Raw genomic sequence first — 23,982 nt, forward strand, 5'->3', positions numbered from 1 at the left:
CACAGTGGAGCGGTGTCCTCCTGACACCAGTGTCACTGCTTCTCTGGACAGGGCAAGGCAGTAGTCAGATCAAGGATGCCCAGGCACACCAATGGATAGAGTTCATTGCCTCCATTGTTGTTGTGCCAGCACAGTCCTGATCTCACTACTACCATGCCCACTCACCACTCAGGTAAGTAGTAATGGTGTTGGCATTGAGAGAGTGAGTCTGCAGCGCCACTCCTGAGATAGACTAAAGTAAATTCTCCAAAAGCAATCTTCCTTCCAGACGTTTCAGTGGTCATGAGTTGGAATCCAAAAAAGTATGGAGGGCACCAGCTTGAGGAAACCTGCTTGTAAGCACTGTAAAGTAAAAGCAGTTTATAATGCATTTAATATGTGCATAAACTGAGTGATATCTGATAGAGCTACCATTGCCATATTACCTTGTTCACCTTAGCATATCACTTTCTAAGTGCCAGTTTCCCGAAACTGGCACAGTGATTCGGAGCAAGAGGTATTTGATCACAGGCAGATGATTATTAAGACAGCTAAAATACATGGGGTGAACGTGTGTGTGACTTGTATTCAGATGATTAATTCTTAAAGAGTTGCTTGATTTAGACCTGATGAGTTATTTAAATAGCTGCATTCATTGTTCCCTAGTAAAGAATATGGGTTGTTACAAAAGAGGATGTGCCACCCAGTACGGAAATTGGAGGTGAAATAGTTTTACACCAGTTAAAAGAAGTGAAGACATTTTGAAGATATGACATGAGTTCAAGTTTATCAATAGTCCACACACCTTCAAAGCTGACATGAGAATTGTGTACAGGAACCTGCTGATAATGCAGAGAATTTTGACCTACAATTCCTATTACCAAATCCACAAATTGCTTTTTTCAGACTCCTGGGAGTTTAGGAAACAGTCAGGGGGTACTGTGAAGGCAGTTGCTGAGAAGGAATATCTCATAGCAAAATTGAATGCATGCACAGATACTGCATGTCAGATACTGCATATATACAGTATACACACACTCAACACACACACCCTGCCTTTCAACATGCCCTGCCTTTCAACATGTATTTGGTAAGTGGGATGTCTTAATTTTGTAAGTTGTGTTCATTTACTTTTTGTAGAAAGAAAGAAAGAAAGAAAGAAAGGAAGGAAGGAAGGAAGGAAGGCGTCTATAATAACTTCAGATAATAATAATAATAAAATAATAATTCTCAAAGCAGCTTACAAAAAACTGAAACCTACAATATGCAAATTTCAAAATATAAATTAAACTTCAGGTTAGAACATTAGAACAACATTGATGGTGCAAAGGCCTCCTGAAATAAAACTGTTTCACTTAGCACCTGAAACTTAGCAGACATAGTGCCTGCATGGGATATTTCCTTTTAGGGGTGGAAATACTTAGCAAGTTGGGAAATATGCTATGGACCCTTGGGAAGTTATGATTAATTATTTTTTCAGTTCCTTTAATGATAAAATTTGATTTTAATTTGAGGGCTAAGCAGTTATTGCATTGAGAATATGTAGGGATTATTCTTTAAAACCAAGTAATTAAGATTATATTAATGTTTTTGGTTTTTTCCACCTGTACATTTTTAGAAAGGATTCACACCGCTGCATGTGGCAGCTAAATATGGAAGCATTGATGTGGCGAAACTCCTGCTGCAGCGCCGTGCATCTCCTGATTCATCTGGAAAGGTAGGAATCAGTGTCTGAATTTCCTTTGCCAGTCAGTACTGTTAATAATTTTCCATTGCAGCTATTAGAAGTAGCTTTTATTTATATATTAGTTTGTTTATATATTAATATAAATAAAATGCAACTGATGATCCCAAGAGTGTCATAAATTAATTTTTGACACCAAAAAGGACTTGTATGCGCAGGAGTGTGGTTAACAAATCTGAAATATTATATTAGTTAATTAATGACATGCAGTTGACAGACAAATTTTATTCCATAATTGTAGAATTGGGCAACAAATCAGGAACTTATATGGGAAAATGGTTAAGAGACTCAGGGCAGGAATTAAATACAGCAGAAAGTAGCTGGATAGGGGTTAATTTTTTTAGCAAGAATGATATCCATAGTTCTGAAATTATTTTTTTAAAAAAACTTTTAATCAATAGTATCTAACTCCATATAAACTAAGTCAAATCTATCCAAATACACAAAGCAGTTATCGGAGATGTAATAACCTTCAAGCAGATTTCATGCGTGCATCTTAGCACTGTCTAATTATGCATATGGAACACTTTGCACAATCTTATTGTAAAAGTTTTGGTTTCTTGCCAGCACTGCTGGTCCTAAGTCAAATTTCCTACTCACACTCCACAATATCTGTAGGTAAAGCTTCTCCATGTTTCTCTGCCAGCTACAGCTAATTATGTGCAATAGTGGCAGGGAATGATATCACAGCAAGTTGAACTAGATAGCACACAGCAGGTGGGAGAGAACTTGATAGGGCTACCATTTTCAGCAGAGTTCGTGTTCTCTGTAATGTAAATTTTTGTTCTGATTACATAAACATGTAATTCCACATTGACTTCTCAGTAGTAAGTGTGGTAGGATAAAAGTACAGTGATATGGATCAAGTCCCCCCCCCCCCGAACTTGACAAATGATTCTGTTGGTAAGACTGAATTATTTTGTTTTACTCCATTCTGTAATTCATATTTGAGCCTCATTAGCCTACAGGGCATAATAGTGTGGTTAAAGTTGTAAAATATATAAACTAGGACAATTTAAATTAATTCTTAATAGCCTATCCCCTTTCAAAGCAAAGCCCCTTAACTAATGATTTCTTTAATTCCCTTTCTGTTCCTAAGCAACTTTTCTAATATGAAAATAATTCACCCTGAGTTCGATGTTTATGTTGTGCTGTTATCAGTCAATCGCTTCTTATTTAACATATTTTTTTTGTAATGTAACGGTAGCTTGAAGCAGAGCTAACCATCACTAAATGCCATAACATAAACCCGCCCTTTCCAGAATGGCCTCACCCCCCTCCATGTTGCTGCTCATTACGACAACCAGAAGGTGGCCCTACTGTTGCTGGAGAAAGGTTCTTCCCCCCATGCTACTGCTAAGGTGAGATTTCCTATTCCATTAAAATTGCATACTGTCTAACAGAAGTAGACCTTTAAGCTTTCGGGGGGGAATCTCCAGGGACTGACAGGATTTAAGAAAAGCCATTGCATGGTCCTGTTCTTGAATAATGTGCAAACCTTTGAGGATTTCACTACTGACTGGTGTCACAAAAATATCCCATGCTGCTGTGATCTGACACAAGAATCCCTGGCTGATTTCTTGCTTGCTGAAGAATATTCCTCCCTTAGGTGGAAGATTTAGACTCAGTAAAAGTAAGAAAAGAATGGTCGTTTTCTGGAGAAATAGTGCATTGATATTTATTGTGAAAGAAAGCAGACATTACATATTAATTCAAAGCAACTGGTTTTTAGAATGGATATACCCCTCTGCATATTGCTGCTAAGAAGAATCAGATGCAAATAGCCACAACCCTGCTGAACTATGGAGCAGAGACCAATATTTTGACCAAACAAGGAGTGACTCCACTTCACCTGGCCTCTCAGGAAGGTCATGCTGACCTGGTGAACTTACTCTTGGAGAAAGGAGCTAATATCCATGTGGCCACAAAGGTAATGCCTTCTTGTTAATGGAAAACCCTAATGCTATCTAGAAAATGAAAGAAGGGATAGTATTGTGACACAGTTAACAGAAAAATATTATTGTATGTTGAATATGCAGCAACAGATAAATATGTTTCTATCCCGATAAAATCTGGATAGTAAAAGCTTTCTAAAACACTTACTTGCTTGGTTTTTGGTCCTGTACTTAGGCAGTTCTCATGGCCTGGTTCTCTGCCTATAGAATAACAGAGGTGTTTTTCATGCATTTATTATGTTGGTGCTGCAATGTTGTTGGCATGACTGTGGGAGTTGGTCAGTTGTGTAGGGAGATCTGTTCTTGGAAAGTTTCGTTCATTCCTGAGAGAAAGGCCCCAAAGGCTTGTGATGGACATTTGCCCATTGTCCTCATAGGATGTTCTTCAAGATGTTCTCCTGTTCAATATGTGTATGAGGCCCCTGGCCATAGCATTCAGAGCTATCAGTTCTCTCATGATATCCAACTCTACCTTTGGCATTCATCTTCTTCAGATCTGCACTTGCTGCTCTTTCATGTTGGGCCATAACTGGGGATTGGCTGTGAGTGAGCTTCCTAGAATTAAATCTAGTCATGGTGGATGTGATAGACAGAATGATAGCTGGCAGTCTTTCTGACTTGTAAATGATTAAGATTCCTTCCATTGATGGGATTCAGGCCCCCTGGTAGCACTAGTTCACAGCGTCGGGATGTTCATGGTGAGAAGACATCTTCTCTTCAATGAAGACATAGCTACTGCCATGCATGCCTTTGTATGCCTGAGGCTTGACTGTGGTAATAAGCTTTATGTTTGGTTGCTGCTGATGCTGTTTCAGAAGGTTCAGCTGTTGCAAATACTCCTGTATCTATAATACAATAAAGGACTGTTTATATTTAATTTACAGAGTGGATTGACATCTTTACATTTGGCAGCTCAAGAAGATAAAGTGAATGTAGCAGATATCCTGATAAAACATGGGGCAAACAAAGATGCCCAGACTAAGGTATATCAGTAACTTCCAAGATGATAAAATAAATTTCCAGTGTGATATCATATTCACTACTTATTTTTTGTGGTTTTTTGGGTTGCTTTTTATTTGTAGCTGGGTTACAGTCCATTAATAGTGGCTTGTCACTATGGGAACATCAAGATGGTCAACTTTCTCCTGAAGCAGGGAGCTAACGTCAATGCAAAGACAAAGGTAAACATTTGTTCATAATTTCCTCTCCCCCTCCCCTTTGCTGCTTTGCAAACATGTGATGGCAATTTGCACTTCGTATTTTAACTGTTGCAGGGAAGTATGCTGAAAGCAGAATGTGGTTCTCATTGACTGTAGCAAGTTTGGTCAAAATTGCAATGCAGTACTCAGTAAGCCAAGCTGAGAACCATTAATAATTTGTTTGTGGACTAGGGACACATGTGCATGTATGAGAAGCAGACACAGATGATCACTCATGTGGATTTCAATTTTCAGATTATTTTGTTATAAAATGGAAGCAGAATAATGATCCAGAGACTTGTGCTTTGATGTGATTTTTCTGAAACACATCTTGGTTCAGGCATGCCTTCATCAATGATGAATACAAGTTTTAGAGTGGTCTTGTATATAAGCCATAGCTGATAAGGAATTGTGTGCAGTTGACTGAGCAGGTCGGCAGGAAATGAATGGAACATTTTGCCCTCCTCTGCTCCTAGCATGGAAATCTCTGGACTGCCAGAGGAGGGAAGCCCCTTCCTCTGAACCCAGCAAAGAAATCTAGTGGCCTGATGCAAGAATGACAGAACTCTCTGACAACCCTCTGGACAAGATAAGAAGTTCAGTTGACTTGCATGGCCTTTGTCCCACAATGCAGCCATGTGGGGGCAAGCAGTGAACCTTAACTGCGGTTTCTACCCCTTCCTAATTCTTTCCTTTACTTTCCAACTGGCTTTCAGCATAAGTGCAGTTTTTTTTAAAGTTGCATTCTGCAGCTGAAAGTTTTGAAGTCCCTCTATAGGAAAAAGAACACCTCGTTCCCATGCTTCTAAGAGATAGATACATGCTTTGAAAACCTAGCAAAAGGAAGCTGCTCTTTTAACTGAGTGAATCCATACATCTGGCTGCCAGTTAGTCTGGAAAGGGGTTGGGGTTTTGTTTTGTTTTAAAATGTCCTCTGCTATATGGAAACATAAAAGATAAGATGCACCATTTTTGAATATACTTCTCTTTAAATTGCATCCAAGACATTCAGTTAAGTTTGGCACGTGATGTGTTATTAGCAAGAAGAGTTTTATAGTTTGCTGTTTTACTGTAATAACTTCCCCCCTTTCTGAAAAATTCCATTTCAGTAGTTTACTGTGTGGCCTTAAGAATGGCTGGATTGGAAATGTTGTGGCATTGCCTCTGTCTCTAAATGTTCTGTCTCACCCAGTGTTATATTTAGCTGAAGTTGCTTTTAGAACACAAGCCTGCTTTAGGAAATATAGGCGGCATATAAGAAAAGCAAATGGAAAAATGAATTTCTAACCAAAAGTTAGTTTACTTTGAAGCCTGTGTTAGCTTTTTCTTCATGGATCTGCTATATTACACTCTGAAATCTCCAAGAAAAATAAATCAATTGGATGATCAACAAGGGTTTGTGTGATGTATTGCTCATACTTCTCTTCCAGTGACTAGCCCATAGAAAAGCATGGAGGGGAAGTTGTGAACAGTTTTAAAGAATATAAAAACTTCACAAACTTCCATGGCATCACTAGTCTTTACTTAATAACTGCTTTGTCCTATAAGCTTTGGCCCATTGATTAATTTCTCCCCACCTCCCTTTTTCTAAACCTTAATATAAAACTGGTAGCTATTACTTGCCTTTAGTTATTAATGGTGAAAGAATACTTTTCTATAAAATATATTAATAATGAAAATTGCAATATCCAAACAGATATGATTGCAAGGTTGCCAGCAATTATGAGTTATACCTTCATTAAAATAATCTAGGGAATATGCAAATATATATATTGATGTTGCTGTTTTTCCCTCCCCTAAATGTGTGAACTACCGCTAACTACAGAATGGGTACACTCCTCTGCATCAAGCTGCTCAGCAAGGTCACACACACATCATCAATGTTCTTCTCCAACATGGGGCCAAACCAAATGCAATCACTGCGGTAAGCATGGTATTGCCACACTGTTTCCTTCATTTCATGGTGTAGTTTTCTCTTTCTGGTTCTGTGTTTTAGGCTAATGATAATAAAACACCCACCATACCATCCAGCATAGGGAAAGAGTAGTGCCTAATTTGTTATCTTAGATTGTTTCCTGATTGGCTGTGACACAATAGTGTGTATCCGTTTCCTCAAGGAATAAGAGTATGGTGTAATTTCACTGATAGCCACGTTCCCCCAGTGTGTGACTAAAGGTTAGACTCAGTGAAAGTGTAATGTCAAGACAACCTGAAGACTGTATTCCATTCAAAAGAGGGTGGGGCCTGATTGATGGGATCAGTTCTGAAATCTGTTCCTTCAAAGAGTTTCAGAGGAACATGAAGGGAGGCAGAGGCACCAGCTTGCAAGGACGATGGGGGAAGGGGACGCAACGTCATGCACCTGACACCAGGATGTCAGGAGGAGCTGGGGCAGAATCAAACACAGCATCTGCACAGCTTCAATGGTTGGTGGCTCCTCCTGGTGCTACCACAAGCAGGAAGTTGCTTTGATCCTCTTTCACCTCCGTGGCAGGAGGAGAAAGAGAAGGAGCTGGCCTTTGGAGCTGTGCTGCGCTTGGCTCCATGCTTCACCTCTGTGCTTTTTGGACATTGGGGGGGGGGGGAGCTCCCACCCAAAAATATTTGAGGGGGCAAAAGGGGTCAGCCCCCAGGAACTGGTGCTCATATAGGAAGGTGTGCAACTTCAGAAGGTGGTTGACATTGGAAACCATGGCTTCTCAGGTTAAGAATGGCTACTTATCTGATCAGAAGGTGGGTGGCAGTTGAGGCCCGGCACAGCAGTCCCACAAACCCCCAGAGGGCAAATTGGCTTTCTATGTAGCCTGACTAGAACTGAGATGAAACGGTGCCCTGTTCACGCAGTCATTTCTCACATAGAATAGAAAAGCTTTCTCTTTGCGGGGCGGTTAGTGTTGCACCAAATTAAGTGTCATCCCACTACATTTTCCAGTCACCCTCCTTATCGCAAAAAACTCCAATCTTTAGGGGAAACGGGTTGATGTGCAAGACTTGTCAGTCAACAATAATGGCACAGCCCAAATTTGTTGGTGTATGATTAAATTTTAGCTGAAAATAGCAACAGTCTAGAAGCTCCTCCAGCCAAAGATCAACATATGAGAAATCAAAATTTGGTGCTGAAACTGCACTGAGTGGGTGTGTGTAAGTATTCTCAGATGGCAAGTGTTTGCACAGTTTAGATTTTCCTAGGAAATATTTCACATTCTCCCTGAAAATACTACTTAACCCCTGAAAACTGAAATTGAAGGACATTTGGTACAGCCCCAAACATAACACAAATTAGTGGTGCTACTTTTGGATTAAATATATTTTGTTCACCCAAATAGAAATTGAAGCATATAATTGTTGACTATTCTATCCCCCCAGTCTAGGGATAGCCAATGTGGTTTCCTTCATATGCTGTTGGACTACAATTCCCACCAGGGATTAAGGGAGCTGAAGTTCAACAACATCTGGAGGGCATCCTGTTGGCAGTGGCATTTGTATATTGAATTTTAAATACGGTCTCTGATTTGTTTTGCCTTGCCTAGGTTTTTTTTCCTGTTGCACCATTTGCATGAATCATCTCATCTTTCTATTTTTCAAGTGGAGCCTCTTAAGCTATTTATTAATCAAGTTATTCTCAATTAAAAACATGTTTGGTAAAATTAATCAGGAGTTGTAGCAAAGCCAGATTTTATAAAGTGTAATATAGAAAGTTGTGGGTTAAACCATTAAAAGCAGTAGATTTTGATTAAGTGTAACAGGCAGATGTTCTGTGTGTTTTGTTACCATGGCAATTGGGGCTGTAGTCTGAGCAAAGTTGCAAAGAGAGATTCAGATTTAACAGTAAAGCACACTGATTTTCCTAAGCGAATGCCTTGTTTTGGATGGAAATGCTGGCTCATTCAGTGCAGGGTGTGATCTCATTGGTTCATATCATAATCCTCCCTCTCCCTCTCCCTCTCCTTCTCCTTCTCTCCCTCTTTTCTCCTTTCAGAATGGCAACACTGCTTTAGCAATTGCTAAGCGTCTGGGATATATCTCAGTGGTTGATACATTAAAGGTTGTAACCGAGGAAGTGATTACCACCACAACTGTGAGTATCACCAGCCTTATCTTCCATTCTTTATTCAGAGGGGCATTTCTGTTCTTATTTTTGATTCTGTTTTTCCTTTCTTATTTTATCATTTTAGAAGTATAATTGAAATGTAGCAATTATTTTTCAGTTTTTGTAGACAGTACCCATGGACTTCTAGCTGTGGAAATGTAGATTTATTTATACACACCATAAAATATATTAAGATGGTCTTGTGTAGCTTGTATGCCTTGCATCTCCAAAAGATCCAACTGGATGCCATGCCAAGTCCTCATTTTGAGTTCCATGTTCTTGGCTATTTCTTTTTTTCTGCCCTTTCTGATGCTGCAGAATGAGACTTAAACACTGTAAATGAGTGCAGGTGCCTGCTGCTCACCACTTTATTTGGTTGTTGCTAAACTTTGTGCTACTTTATCATTTTTGTCCACAAGTTACTTACGGCAGAATCCTTGAATTTAAACCCTGCTGCTATTTGGTGAAGTTCGTGAGACTAAAATATTTAAAATTGTCTTGTTTAACTGGGTTGAACATACCCCAAATTACCATGATGTAAAACTGTGAGTCATATTCATCTGCTTTAACTTTGAACAGGAAAATTCGCTCTCACGTCAGGCTTAATGGGTCTTGGTTGAATTCAAATTAGCTATAATGCCATTAGAAGATACTTCATTTATTTAGGATATTTTTCCTGTCCTCCCTCACCCTTGACCTCAGGGCAGGTAAGAATATATATCATAATAATGCACATGAGGAACAGATAGAACCAATTAAAATGCATAAACCACACAAAAACATCAGACAGGTCCATAAAATCTCCACACAGCAGAGTTGTTTGCCGACTACAGAAGGATAACAGCATAGGCACCAGCCAAATGGCCACAGAGAGGGTCTGTTCTTGTGCTACCAGCTTTGGATGTAAGAAATCAGAAAGAGCATCTCATTCAGATCTTAAGAGGCGGGACAATTCCAGGAAAGGTCTCCTTCAGGTACTGGAATCCTGAGTCTCAGAGGGCCTACACATTGAATTGCACTTCCACCTTTGGCCTGCTTAGAACTGGCATGCCTAGCCCATGAAGTACATATGCATCCATTGCTAACTGAGTGCTGAAGGTATCCTAATTTAGTGCTGAAGTATCTACAGTTAGACTTTTTCTGCACCTTTTGCCTCTGCTTGTCTATGGTTTGCTTATCTAAAAGAACATGAGATACCTTTCTAGTGTGTTATAGAGACCAAGCAGAAAATCAGTAAATCTGAGACTTGGCTATGTATCGTTTCCCAAAGGACCCCTAGTGTACAAATGGCACAAGAAGTGTAGTAGCTGCAAGGGAACATGCCTGTATGAGGCATGTTTAAAGCCAAGCTTTTTGCCATGAGTGCACACTGAGAGTGCATGCACCCTACTGACAACTAGAGGGCTGTTCCCTAAGCAACATTCCTTGTCCTATCATAAAAGGACATGTCTCCTAACTTATTGACTACAGTATGAATAGTGTGCATCTATTGTTATATATTTATTTAGAACATTGTAACTCATTTTTTATTTTGTACTTTGATATATTGATGCATAGTTCATATATCTTTTTTTACATTGATCCGATTTCCATTTCCAGAGTATGCGGGGACCTTACACCTTTTGTGCATTTGTGTAATGTCAACCTAGAATCTTTAGTCAGTCATATTGTTTTTGCAAGTATGCATTAGACATTTTCTTTATTTGCTTTTATAGCTCACATTTTTCCTCTGAGAAGCTCAAGGTGGCATACATGGTTCTCCCCCTCCTCATTTAACCCTCTACCCTCCGAGGTTGGTTAGGCTGAGAGGCAGTGACTGACCCAAGGTCACGCAGTGAGCTTCATAGTGGAGTGGGGATTTGAACCCTGGTCTCCCAGATCCTGTTCCGACATTCTAACCCCAATCCCATGCAAGGGACTCAAGAACTTAAACATCAGAGTAGTACATAGATTTCAGCAATTCCCATTAAACTGAGGATTGCTTCTGGAACTGGAACAATGTCCAGATGTGTGAGTGAAAGCAATTTTGTTTTTGCAATGCAGGATTACAGTAAGTCTCAGATGTTATGTTCTGATAAAGATATAATCAAAATGGTTTGTTGGGAATTATAAATAGAGTGAGCTATGGGTTATTAATGAGATGTAGGCAGTAGAAAGACTTGAACTGGGCACGGCAAAACCCCAAACAAACTGCAAAAGAAGAATGACTCTCTATATCTGTTCATAAGACTCAGTCATTTCATACTCACAAAAAATACATTAATGATTGCTGTGATAACTGCAGCTGCTGGTAGTAGTATTGCAGAGTTCTGTTCTGTGCCAATCACCCCTCCCTCTCTCCTTCCCTGTAAGCAGCAACAACACACCTGCCAGGATGCTATGGTTGCCCTTCCACCCCACTGGGCAAGTTGCTATTGACTGTACTATTAGAGAGCCTATTTTAAGAAAATAAATATGGTAACACCCTTTAGAAGAGGCTAGTTCTGAAGTTAGGAGGGAAATCCAATGAAAAATAAATCTCAAGCCAGCAGTGGCAGTAGAAAAAATATGTGGTGGAGATAACTGGATAGGCTGCCATCTTTATGAAGCAGCTACAAACCCCTGTGATGGTAAAGTTTACATGGTGAATGTATGCCACCATGAACAAATTTGTTATCCCTACTGTTTTGAGGAGTAAAGCTTAAAAAATTTCATACTGACCCAAAACCCCCAAATACTAATCCATCATGTGATTAGTAGGACAGTCCACACAGCTTCTGACAGTTCCAGATAATCTTCCTCTGTATTCAACCAGCAATGTTAAGAGAACAGCTCAGATATTGTCTGAGCTTGAGTATTCATATTATTTCCCAGGCCATTTTCTATTTGAGAACAGAAGGTCCACTTCATCTTTGCTTTTACTCAGAAAAACCCAGAAAACTCAAAACATGCTACTTCCCACTATACCACATATCACTTTGCAAGTAAGCATTTTACTTTCTTTCTGCTTTTAGGCAGTATCATTCCATCAGCAGGCTTTCCTTCTTTGAATGTAGTTGCTAACTCATTTCTTTGCTGCTGAAAAGAGAGATGTTGGAAACATATGCCCTGCAGTGTGCATTTAATCTATCTCGGCAGGCTTTGATTTCCCGCTGTTGTCTGACCTTTCTAATGAAGAAGAAACTTTCTGGTTTTACAAAAGAAAAGCCATGTGACTTTTAAGCATTGTTGAGCTGTTGAGCAGAACCGTTGGGAAGAATGATGGGCTGTGCCTGCTGCCGATTGCTGCTCACCTGGCCCATAGTTCTGTAAAAGGATATTGTTCCCTTTAATTGTTTGGATTGCTACTGGGGTATGGTTTTTTTTGGGGGGGGGGGTCGCTACTAGCCATGCTGGCTCTACTCTGCCTCTGGTGTTGGAGGGATTATGCTTCTGAATACTAGTTGCTGGAAGTCACAGAAAGGGACAGGGCTCTTGTGCTCAGATCTTGGTTGCCGGTTTCTCACAGGCATCCAGCTGGCCACTGTGAGAACTGGATACTGGAATAGATGGGCCGTGGACCTGATCCAAAAGACTTGTCCCATGTTCTTAGGTGGTACTTCTTGGTGGCACTTCTTGGTGATAGCATGCAGTCCCAAGGACGGGGGTATTTTTCCTCAGTCTCTTTATGAGTTTGTAGGTTTGAGTTACAGCAGTAGGACTGTTGCCCACAAGAACAAGATTATGTGATTTGGGGGAAGTGTTTGTTCTAGTATGGAAGTGCTTCTAGGTATTCTTATTTCATCAAGTTCCTCTCAAGATGCTGGGCTCTCTGCATTTAATACATTGAGTAGGGATAATGGTTACTGAAGCAGTTTGTGTGCCAGGGTGATCAAACTATATTGTTGTATAGTTTATAAGTACTTATAATTGTTGATTTGTTAAAGATTGTATATGATTTGGTAAGGCCAACTTTTATTTGGCCCAGGTATTGTTTTTGTGATGTTTTGCACTGATGTTCTGTTATGTTTATTGCTGCCGTTGTTACTCTTTGTAAGCTGCTTTGAGATTCAGCTGAAGCATATAAGTGCAATAAATTGAATCACTAATGCATGCAAAGGAAAAAAGAAGAATCACTAGTCTCTTAAATCAGTTAATATTAAAAACATTAACACTGGGTATCAGCTTGTGCTTTCACTCCTCATGTCTTCACTACAAGAGGGTAATTTGAGGCCTGTTATCCACACCCAAATGAATTTGTCCTTATATTGGATGCCATCATGATTCAACATGATTCATGTTTGGCTGTGATGAGAACGTTGATATTTATAGAACATTTATATTTAAAGAAATACAGAAAACCAACAATATGCTCTGGTTTTGAGCACATTGGGCAGTGGACAGGATATTTGTATGTTAATGATTTTTTTGTTTTTGTTTTTGTTTTGTTACCTTTCAAATAAATATGCTAATTTTAAATGGATTTATTTTAATTTGATGTGTATGATTCTATTAATAATAATAATAATAATAATAATAATAATAATAATAATAAATAAATAAATAAATAATAAATTTCCATAGAGCAATGTGTGTGTATGTGTGCACACTGCTTACCTAGGGGGGACATTGCTACACTGCCCTCCTCTGGTGCTGTCTATGTCAGTTGTTGTCTAGTCTATCACTTAAGATTTCTCACAGTCATATTAGTTTTTCACCTTTTAAATCTTGGTTTCAGTTTTAAATGATGAACTACACTTGTATGAGATTTTTGTTGAAAACCTATTTATTTTTATATGTTATATTCAACTAAATTATGCTCAGAATAGACCCATGAAAATTTCTGGATTAAGTTATTCAATTCAACTGATTTTGATGGGTCTGCCATGGGTATGACTTGGCCAAATACAACCCTCATATGCTTCCCTCTAATACTTTCTTCTGGTAATGTCTCAACATTCAACTCAACTTATTTTGTCTTTCCATAAGCTACTGTGGCTGGTTTTCTTAGCAAGAATTAAATATTAATCTGTATGCTTAAATCACAAAACAGAATTATTCTGAATTTTTACAAATTGTAATTTTACAAGCTTTAAGAAACATATACATGAATAAAATGCTAATAGAAAAAATATACTGGTAAAACATGAGAAAGTAATAAAGTTACTATTTTAGGTGCAGGTTCATCAGACGTGTTGCTCAGAGTTTGCATCTTTTTTCAATTTGAATATTTTGCATCGTTCAAAGCTTCATTTCTAAGGGTTTTTACAGCTTTAACAAGTTCCATATGCATCCTTTAACTTCTTTCTGTAGACGTTACCTAATGTGTTTTTAGAACTCATCCTGCCTCAAAAGGGTTGAATATGTTTTGCATGTATATCAATTAACAAATCTGCTAAAAGCATTTTAAAATGCAAAATCAGTTGCTAGAGGAAACTGCTGCTCATTACAGCACATGACCAAGTTTTCTGTAGCAATAAAAGGAAATGACATCTTTTGTGGAGAGGGAAAAACCATGAGAACTACAGAACATGATTCGAATGTCAGAGTGAGACTGAAATGTGATTTAACTGAAAAATACTATGATAAAGCCTGGGTGTTTTCATTTTTTTGATATTTAGCAGTTGTTGTTGTTTTTTTTTTTTGTTTTCCACTATTTAACCTATTTACTGATGTCTCTTTCTCTCTCTCTTTTCCAGACTGTAACTGAGAAACACAAGCTCAATGTACCTGAAACTATGACTGAAGTCTTGGATGTGTCTGATGAGGAAGGTAAGCTGACCACAAACCACATGAGCCAAACTGGTTATAATATATACTGAACTTTGGATTTAAGAAACTATCACATTACTTAAAGTGGCTAATTCAAAAGATTGAAAAAAACCATAAGCTAAAAAACAAATGTACAAATGCTTGTTTATTTATTTATTTATTAAAAAGATATGTTAGCATCAAATATAAGAGACATTAAGGATTTGTGATTAGATGAAGATGGGCCATAGCTAAGTGATAATGTATGTGGTTTGATTGCAAAAGGTTCCAGGTTCAGTCCTTGGCATCTTCAGGTAGAATTAGGAAACAGTCCTGTGGAAAACATTGAGGAGTCTTGGCCAGTCCACGTGGATCATACTGAGTTAGATGGACCAATGGTCTTATGATCTCATTTCTTGGGAGGTCTCAGTTTAGCCCTCCCTACCATCTTGCAGCTGCTGTTTGCCCTGTTACGATAAGCACATGTGTACCTGTATATTTTCTCCATTGGAGCAAATAGCTGAGTGAGCAGAGCACATTATTTGTATTTGGAAAACACCAGAGGTGAAAGGGCTACTCATCAAATGACTGCTTTTAAAGAGAAATTTGAAGGTAGGAGGATCAGATCATGAATCTCCAGTGATTCATCCAGTGTTGGCCTCTAGACTGATCTACCATGTGAAGAATTACTTTGATTTTCTCTAATCCTCCTCCTGTTGTTCAGTATATATACTGCTCTTTCACCCCCTCCATGTTTATTTTAAATAATTTTGGTTTTCTCTTGGTTGCAAGGTAATGACATTTCTTCTCAGTCTACCATATGCCATTAGTTGCTCTCTTTTGACCCTGTTCCTGAAATTTAACTTATGTGTTATGCAGCTTTTAAACACTCTGACTATGATCATTTCACTGATGAGGATGCCTTTAGTGATGCAGGTACAGTGTTAAGAGTTCTTAGAGTGAGGCACAAAACTATTTTTATTTTTTAATTGTTTACTGTCCCACCTCTTTTCTGAAACCAAGACACGTGTTTATGGAATGCCTAACTCTGATCTATGCCAGTGAATTTGTGTGTGGGTCTCTGCATGATTTCAGTTTTGCCCACCCTGGCCCCCAAAACAGAGCCTTATTTTTGTAGCTGGCTCTCTGGATGGTTAGTTCTGCCTTTTAAGAAGATTTAAGACATAGTTCATGTTCTACAAATTCAGATTTAAATAAAGTACAGTGGTGCCTCGCAAGACGAAATTAATTCGTTCTGCGAATTTTTTCGTCTAGCGAATTTTTCGTCTTGCGAAGCACGGTTTCCCATAGGAATGCATTGAAAATCAATTAATGTGTTCCTATGGTCAAAAAAAGTCCAAACAAAGCCAAATTTGGTACAACAAGAGTTTATTAAGTGCTCTTTAAAGTCACACATACTGTAAAGAGCATTTCAAAGTTCAAACCCAGAATTTATTTAAAAAAACAGCAGAGTGGCCCAATGGTCACAGAAAATCATAAAAATGCAGAAAAAAACACACAAGCTTCCAGATTCTTGCAAACCCCTCCCCAACACCAAGTCCTTGAATTCCAAACACCCCAACCCAAAATCCAAAACCCCCCAAAAAAGTTTTAACTTACCAAATGGCTGCAAAAGAAGTTTTGGAAAAGCTTCAAAAATCACCAAAGTCTTTAAAAACCTCAAAAAAGGCTACTATGTACACTGCGTTCTATGAGTTGCTCCTCGAAGTCAAGTCGCAACTGTATTAACGGTGTTAAGAAAAAGGAAACAAACTTGCAAGACGTTTTCGTCTTGCGAAGCAAGCCCATAGGGAAATTTGTCTTGCGAAGCAGCTCAAAAACGGAAAACCCTTTCGTCTAGCGAGTTTTCCGTCTTGCGAGGCATTCGTCTTGCGGGGCGCCACTGTATATTTGAATGATAAAATTACCTTCTGTGATCTTACTATTTAGTTGCTAGTTTTGTATGGTTGTATTGTTGTAAGTTAACTAAGTATTGTGCCCTCCTAGGGCATTAGGATTCATTAAGAGGGAGACCACTGATAAATATTAAGAAACAATGATGGTGATTTTTCTTCACTGTATGTCGTTCCTCAAGATGGCTTCCTCTTTAGAATAAAATGTCAAGTTCTTATTTGAAATCATGTTATGCTGTGTAGAATGCAGTTTTGATAGAATACTAAAAGTTTCAGATTCATGTTAAGAAAGAATGCTCTACCCCAATGTATTTCAATAACCCAATATGTTTGTTCAAGGCCTTGAAAATTCTTCTTAGAGGAAAGTTAAGGATTTTTGCAGAGTTTAACTAGGTAGTCTCTGTATTGGCATATGGCCACCTACCAGGTTGTTCAAAAAAGCGATAAATATAGTGAAATATGTTGAATATGTAGCTCCTGCAGAAAGGCTTCTTTAATGTAGTGGATGCTTTACCTGCCATTACCACTGAAACAGGTTTCTAAATATTCCAGCAAAATGCCCCAGTGTTTGCCTTTATTTCAGGAGGGGGATGTTGTTCCTGTATTCCTCCATCCATCAGACGATTGCAAGAATACGGTTTTTGTATGCTGCTGCTCTCACAACTCAGCAGGGACAGATGTTCAGTATTTCTATTTTAGCGGTTCAGTTGCCGACAGTTCCATTAGAGCCTCTGGGAGCTGTGTGTGGCTGACATAATGTGATGCCCATCTGTAATCACTTAACTGACAATTATTTGGGTCTAGACAGCATGGCTGGTCAAAGAGGCAATATAATACCCTGAAGTAGGTTACAAAGATTTGCACAAAGAATAACACGCCAAACCAGGGATGGCAAACCTGTGACCCTCCAGGTGTTGTTGAACTACATCTTCCATCATCCCTGACCATTGGCCATGATGACTGGGGCTGATGGGAGTTGGAGCCCAAGAATGTCCAGAGGGTCACAGGCTCCCCTTTCCTGTTATAAATCCCTGACATGTTTTAAGTTTAAGTGAAAAGTACCTGGAGAGAGGAGGATACAAGAGTATGGATTCCTTTAAAAGAGGAATACATCCCCCAGTTTCTGATCTGCTTTTCCATGTGAGCATCATCAGAACAGATACGTCTTCACTCTTTCTCATGGTAACTGTGTTTATAGAGAGAGTGTCTGGTTCATTGGTTCGGTGCAAGACTGTTGGGTCAGCAGTCATTACTAGATGCTGCTGGTTCAAGGTGAATAATGTGTAGTCATAGGGTTTGACTCGGATTCATTCATGTTTGGAATGGACAAACTTAAGACAAATTTCACTGGGTCTGCTCTACGCATGACTAAGTCTGGATCCAATGCATCATTGCCTCATAATGAATGTGAACCATTTTCTGTTATGGTTGGAATGCTTAATGTAACACTTTTTATTATTATTTTGAAAGTAATCTGAAAGTCAGTTTTGCCTTTGTGCCTTACAAAGTTTGAATTAAGATCCAGAACTTACGCTTGCTTGGATCCAAACATTTCCACAGTTCATAAAAGGCCTGTTTCTTTCTTAGCGGAAGATCACTGCAAAAGAAAAATGCTCCCCACCACAGGTCCAGAGAAGGTCTTCCATTTGCACAAGCTCTCCCCACCCCTCTTTATATATACATATATTCCCCACCAGATTTTATATATGCTGTTTCTTCCTTGCTTTGCATGCAGAAGGTCCTAGGTGCAGTCATTGTCACCCCCATTTAAAAGGATCAGGTAGGAGCTGATGGGAAAGACCTCTGCTGCCAGTATGAGTAGACAATACTGAGTTAAATGGGCAAATAGCCGGATCCAAACATTAGGCAGCTTTCTCTGTTCACATCTGATACTTAATTGAGCTTTTCTGAAAATGAGAGTATAGTGCCAATATAAACTCTCTGCTGGCTAGAATATATATTTCTGTTTCTTTTCTACATTCTGTCCCACATTAATGACATTCTCATATGGCACATAATAGTGCAATAGGGGCTCAAAGTCAAATTTTAATGTCTCATGTGGAAGCAGTTTCTGTCAGAGGCCAGCTGTGTCCAAGAAACTAAGTGGAAAAAAGGAACAAAAGTAAAATTAGTTCAGCCAACAGTATGTATAATGGCAAAGGACAAAAGACTGATTCAACGTGAGGTGCTGTTGATGTTTTTTTTTTAAAAAAAAAAACCTTAAACTGATATCATCCCACTTAATCTGCCAGTGTTTTCTTAGTGTGTATTAACAGCTTGTGCTTGCTGTGCTTCAGGAATGAGGATAATGTTCCCTGTTTTGTTTGTTTGTGTTTGAGGTGATCGACTTAATATGTGACCATACTTTTCCAGTGCTGTAGGGCTTCATTAGTTTATTGATCTTGTGAATTTGTATGTGTTTTGGCTTAAGGTGACGACACAATGACAGGAGATGGGGGAGAATATCTTAGACCGGAAGATCTGAAAGAATTGGGCGACGATTCCTTACCCAGCAGCCAGTTCTTAGATGGTATGAACTACCTGAGGTACAGCCTGGAAGGAGGCCGATCTGACAGGTACTACTGCACCAAGAATGTTCTATTTTTCTAACACATCTATAGTATTTTTGCTGAATAAACACCCAGTACAGTATGTGGATGAATTTTAGGACACTTTCAAGGCCCAGAGGCTTGGTGGGCATGGAGAATGCCTACCTTGTAGATTCACAGAAGAATATTTACTGAGGAAGAATATTTACTGAGGGAGAAGTGGCTTGAAATGTGTACATAAAGCTCCCCCCCCTCAGATTTCAGCCAAATACCCTAATCACAGCTCACGTGAAAATGAAAGGTACAGAGATGTTCCATCTGAATATTAAGAGCACTAAACATATGATGTTGTTAGCTTAAATATATGGATCTTCATTGCAGTAAAGAAAGCCTATGCAATGCAGTGGTTGTGCCATTGCTTTGTGCTATGGGAAACGTACCTTCTTCCTTCTATTAGCCAGCCCAGGCTTATGGAACTGACTTATTTTAAGAAGCTCAGCTTTAGATCCTCTGGTTTTTCTTTCACAATCATGGTTTTTCTTTCACAATCATGTTCCATGTTTATTATTTCTCTCTCCCCTCTTTGTATGCTTTCATTAGCACTGTGCCCAGGTAGGTATTATACAGCATGAAAATGATGTTCTCTTCAGTGCTCCCTTGTGGCATCTGTCATTAAATACCCGCATCCATGCTGTAGATGTGCTGGAGGATTTTGAAGGTTTTGTTTATTACAGTTGGTCAGTTTTGAAGGAACAACTAAAATACCATTGTGGTTGCAATTAACGATGATCTCAACAAAAATCTTAACTCATTAGTTTGCGGCATGTGCAATGCTGCCAGTTGAAGGCAGGCTTAAAAAACAAGACACATACTGATTTCAGAAAGATAACAAAGTTAACATGCTGCCCATTTTCAATTATATATAGCTATTACAATAGATAGAAAGAACTGCTTGTACCTGACTTTGCTCAATAAGACATACAAGAAGAAAACCAGTCTCTGACAAGTATGAGTAAATGCCCTTGGAGGTACTAGTCTCACTGCTCCTGGGTCCTTTTATGTGAGAGTCTACGAATCACTAACTCAATGTTAGAAAGTACAAAAGGTGTCAGGAGAAGAAAAGCCTTGATAAATAATTGGTGTGGCTGAGGATAGTGTGAAATTAATGGATAGCATCTGTTTATGATCAACGGCCTTGAGTTTCTTTTTGTCAGGTCAGCTATACTTAAGATACCTCAATAGCATATCTGAAATAAATTACATTTTGCTTTTCATAGCTAGCTAAAGACAACAGTATGTTGATATCTGCCTGAAAATGTCAATGGGGTATTTTGACCCCTGATTTATCATTAATTTTTGTTTACTTTTGTGAGGGTTTGATTAGCTGCTTGTGCGTGAAAACGTGCTCCCTCAGAGTTTGTGCGACCCCACAAACCTCCGTGTGTGACGGAGCTCCTCAGACATGTCTGCTCTAGTCACTAGTAGAGTCCGACAGTGGCTGTCTGCGGAAGCGTTTCCAGCAAAGAAGTTCCTTAACGGAAACGCGTCTCCTGGACTCACGGCGTGACAGTTTCCTGCGAGGTGTGGGTCTCCCTATGGGAGACTCCGATACCTCCCCACTGTTCTCGCTGGAAGCCTCCCTGAGCCCTCCCTCCTGCTCGCATTCCCTCAGAGACCCACTCCTCCCCCTGCTGGTCCCTGCTTCAGCAGTTGAGTCTCTTTCATCCTGCCTGAGTCCCTCCACCACCTGATGCTCTGATGGCAGTTCCCTGACATCCACCTCCCCTCCAGGGCCCCCCTCACCCCCTCCCAATTCCTCCCCCCTGGGAGGTGAAGGGCTAAAACCCCGAAACGAATCTTCCTCATCTTCTGACGTCTCGAACAATTCTCTCCATCGATCGTCGTCCTGGCCAGCTGAATCCTCCTCCTCTTCAGAATCTGGGAACCCCTCCAACTCCTCTTCCTCGTCGGTGGTGGCAAAGTATTCCCTTCGGAACCTCGCTACAGGCTGAGGTTTACGTGGGAACCTCTGATGAAAAGTCTCTATTAAAACCTCGTCATTGACATCCTCTGCCCTAACCCAGGTGTTTTCCGACTCCGGTTCCCCTTCCCACATTACCAAATACTCTACTTGATCTCCCTTCCACCTGGAATCGAGGATCTCCGCTACATGGTAGCTGTGTTCCTTCTCCTCCATTGCTGGTCCCCTAGTGACCCTCCCCTCACTGTCTCCTCTAAACGGTGACAGCAACGACCTGTGAAAAACTGGGTGCAGCTTCATGTGGTTTGGTAACCGGAGCCTGAAAGCCACTGGATTGACCTGCTGTATGACTTCAAACGGACCCAGCCTTTTGGGTCTTAATTTCTTACAACCTCCTTTGAATGGCAACCCTTGGGTTGACAGCCACACCTGGTCCCCCACCCTGATGCTTTCACCTTCCCTTCTGTTTTTGTCTGCCTGCCTCTTATATTCCTCCTTAGCCCTGTTTAAATTGAGTTGGAGCTGGCGATGGATCGCTTCCATTTCTTCCACGAACTGTTCTGCAGCTGGAACGCTCCAGTTCTCCCCCTCCCCCCCTGGGAAGGCTCTGGGATGGCACCCGTGATTAGCCAAAAAGGGGCTCATCCCCGTGGACACGTTCTCTGCATTGTTGTAGGCAAATTCTGCCAACGCCAACTTCTCCACCCAATCATTCTCTCTGTCATTAACATAACACCTCAAATATTGTTGGAGAACCCCATTTGCTCTTTCCGCCTGCCCGTTGGTTTCAGGATGACGGGCCGTCGAGAAATTAACCTCTACATGCAATAAGCTCATGAGCTTCCTCCAGAACCTGGAAGTAAATTGTTTCCCTCGGTCTGAAACCACCCTCAAGGGGGCGCCATGCAACCTAAACACATTCTCTACAAACAATTTGGCGGTTTCTTCTGCTGTAACCGCATGTGAGCAGGCTATGAAGTGGGCCATTTTAGTTAACAGGTCTACTACAACCATGATGGCTGTTTTCCCTCTAGACCTTGGCAGATCAGTCATGAAATCTATTGCCACTGCTTCCCACGGTCTCTCAGGTGTGGGCAGTGGTTCTAATAAACCAGCCGGCGCCTGCCTCTCCCCCTTGGCTCTTTGGCATTGTTCACACCCTCTCACATACTCCCGCACATCTTCCCTGACCTTGGGCCACCAAAATTCCCTGGTAACCAGCCACATGGTTTTGTGTTGCCCAAAGTGCCCTGCTGTGGGGCTATCGTGCAGCTGCTTGAGTACCTTCTCCCTCAATTCCCCTTCAGGTATATATAACGCTCCCTTATAATACAATGCCCCATTTCTCTCCTCAAAACCACCGGATTTGTCTTCCTCCCCTCTGAGATCCCTGAGTTTCCCCTGGGCGTATGCATCCTGCACCGTACCCTCTACCAATTCCCTTTGCCCCACCAAAGTCGCCCCACACACCCAGCGGTCCTCTGGAATGATATGGGTTTCTTCGGGTGCTCCCTCCCCCTCCAAATATTCAGGTTTGCGTGAGAGAGCGTCCGCCCTAACATTCTCTGGGCCTGGCACATAACAAATCTCAAAGTTAAATTTGGAGAACTCTTGGGCCCATCTCAACTGCCTTTGGTTGAGCACTCGCGCCGTTCTCCAGTACTCTAGATTTTTATGGTCCGTGCACACTTGCACTTTATGTTGTGCACCAACTAGCAGATGCCTCCATCTCCGGAACGCCTCATGAATAGCAAGCAGTTCTCGGTCGTACACCGTGTAGTTCCTCTCGGATTTGTTCAGCTTCCGCGAGAAGAAGGCACACGGACGCCACTCTGACTCCTCCTTCCCCGGCTGCAGAAGAAGCACCGCCCCTATGGCTCTGTCCGATGCGTCTGTTTCAACCCTTAGCTTCTTTCGTAAATCCACATGCAGAAGTTGTTCTTCAGAGGCGAAGGCCCTTTTCAGTTCCTCAAACGCTCGCTCCGCCTCCGCCGTCCATACAAACTTCTTTTTACTGCTGAGACAGTCAGTGATGGGCGCCGTCAGATGGGCGAAGTTGCGGATGAACTTACGATAAAAGTTTCCAAACCCTAGGAACCTCTGCACATCCTTCTTGGTTTTGGGTGTTTTCCATTCCAGCACTGCCTGTACCTTGCCGGGATCCATGGCCAATCCCTTGTCTGACAGGCGGTACCCCAGGAATTCCACCTCCTTGGTATGGAACTGACACTTCTCCAGTTTGACCCACAGCCTGTTGGCTTGCAGTCTGCTCAACACTTCTCTGACGTCTCTCACATGTTGCTCCTCATTCTCAGAATACACCAACACATCATCTAGAAAGGCAACGCAATTCTTGTAGAGCAAAGGGCCCAGCACGTGGTTCATAAAAGATTGAAAACACGCGGAGCCTGCTTGTAATCCAAATGGCATAACGAGGTATTCAAACGCCCCCAAAGGGGTAAACATGGTGGTTTTCCATTCATCCCCTTTCCTTATGCGTATCAGGTTGTACGCCCCCCTTAGATCCAGCTTTGTGAAAATCTTTCCCTTCCTCACCCTGGTCAAAATATCATCAATTCTGGGCATAGGGAACGCCACCGGTTCAGTCACTGCATTCAGCCGCCTAAAATCACATACAAGTCTCGGCTTGTCCGCATTTTTTTTGTCCACAAAGAACACTGGGCTCCCCCCTGCTGCTTTGGACTCTCTGATGAAGCCTCTCTTCAGGTTCTTGTCAATGAACCCTCGCAACTCCTGCATTTCCCTGTCTGACATGGCATACAACTTGCCCACGGGAAGCTGTGCTCCTGGGAGTAAATTGATCTGACAATCAAAGGGTCTATGAGGTGGTAGTTGGTCAGCT

General features: G+C 40.7%; 1 protein-coding gene across 22 annotated transcripts in view; it reads left to right on the plus strand.

Annotated features, from left to right (window-relative positions):
* Window positions 1-23,982, plus strand: part of ANK2 (ankyrin 2) — a 322,811-nt gene that overhangs the window by 243,217 nt on the left and 55,612 nt on the right. For 20 of the 22 annotated variants that reach the window (XM_083459163.1, XM_083459168.1, XM_083459178.1 and 17 more), the window contains 9 exons: window positions 1,598-1,696; window positions 2,986-3,084; window positions 3,456-3,653; window positions 4,563-4,661; window positions 4,761-4,859; window positions 6,703-6,801; window positions 8,857-8,955; window positions 14,625-14,697; window positions 19,021-19,165. In XM_083459163.1, the coding sequence (XP_083315289.1) occupies window positions 1,598-1,696; window positions 2,986-3,084; window positions 3,456-3,653; window positions 4,563-4,661; window positions 4,761-4,859; window positions 6,703-6,801; window positions 8,857-8,955; window positions 14,625-14,697; window positions 19,021-19,165 (1,010 nt within the window). Of the gene's footprint in view, window positions 1-1,597; window positions 1,697-2,985; window positions 3,085-3,455; window positions 3,654-4,562; window positions 4,662-4,760; window positions 4,860-6,702; window positions 6,802-8,856; window positions 8,956-14,624; window positions 14,698-15,555; window positions 15,613-19,020; window positions 19,166-23,982 lie in introns of all 22 variants that reach the window. The other 2 variants (XM_083459169.1, XM_083459159.1) reach the window with 1 other exon arrangement.

This window comes from Podarcis liolepis (genome assembly GCF_965112155.1).
Source record: "Podarcis liolepis genome assembly, chromosome: 9".
NCBI classification, from domain to species: Eukaryota; Metazoa; Chordata; class Lepidosauria; order Squamata; family Lacertidae; genus Podarcis; species Podarcis liolepis.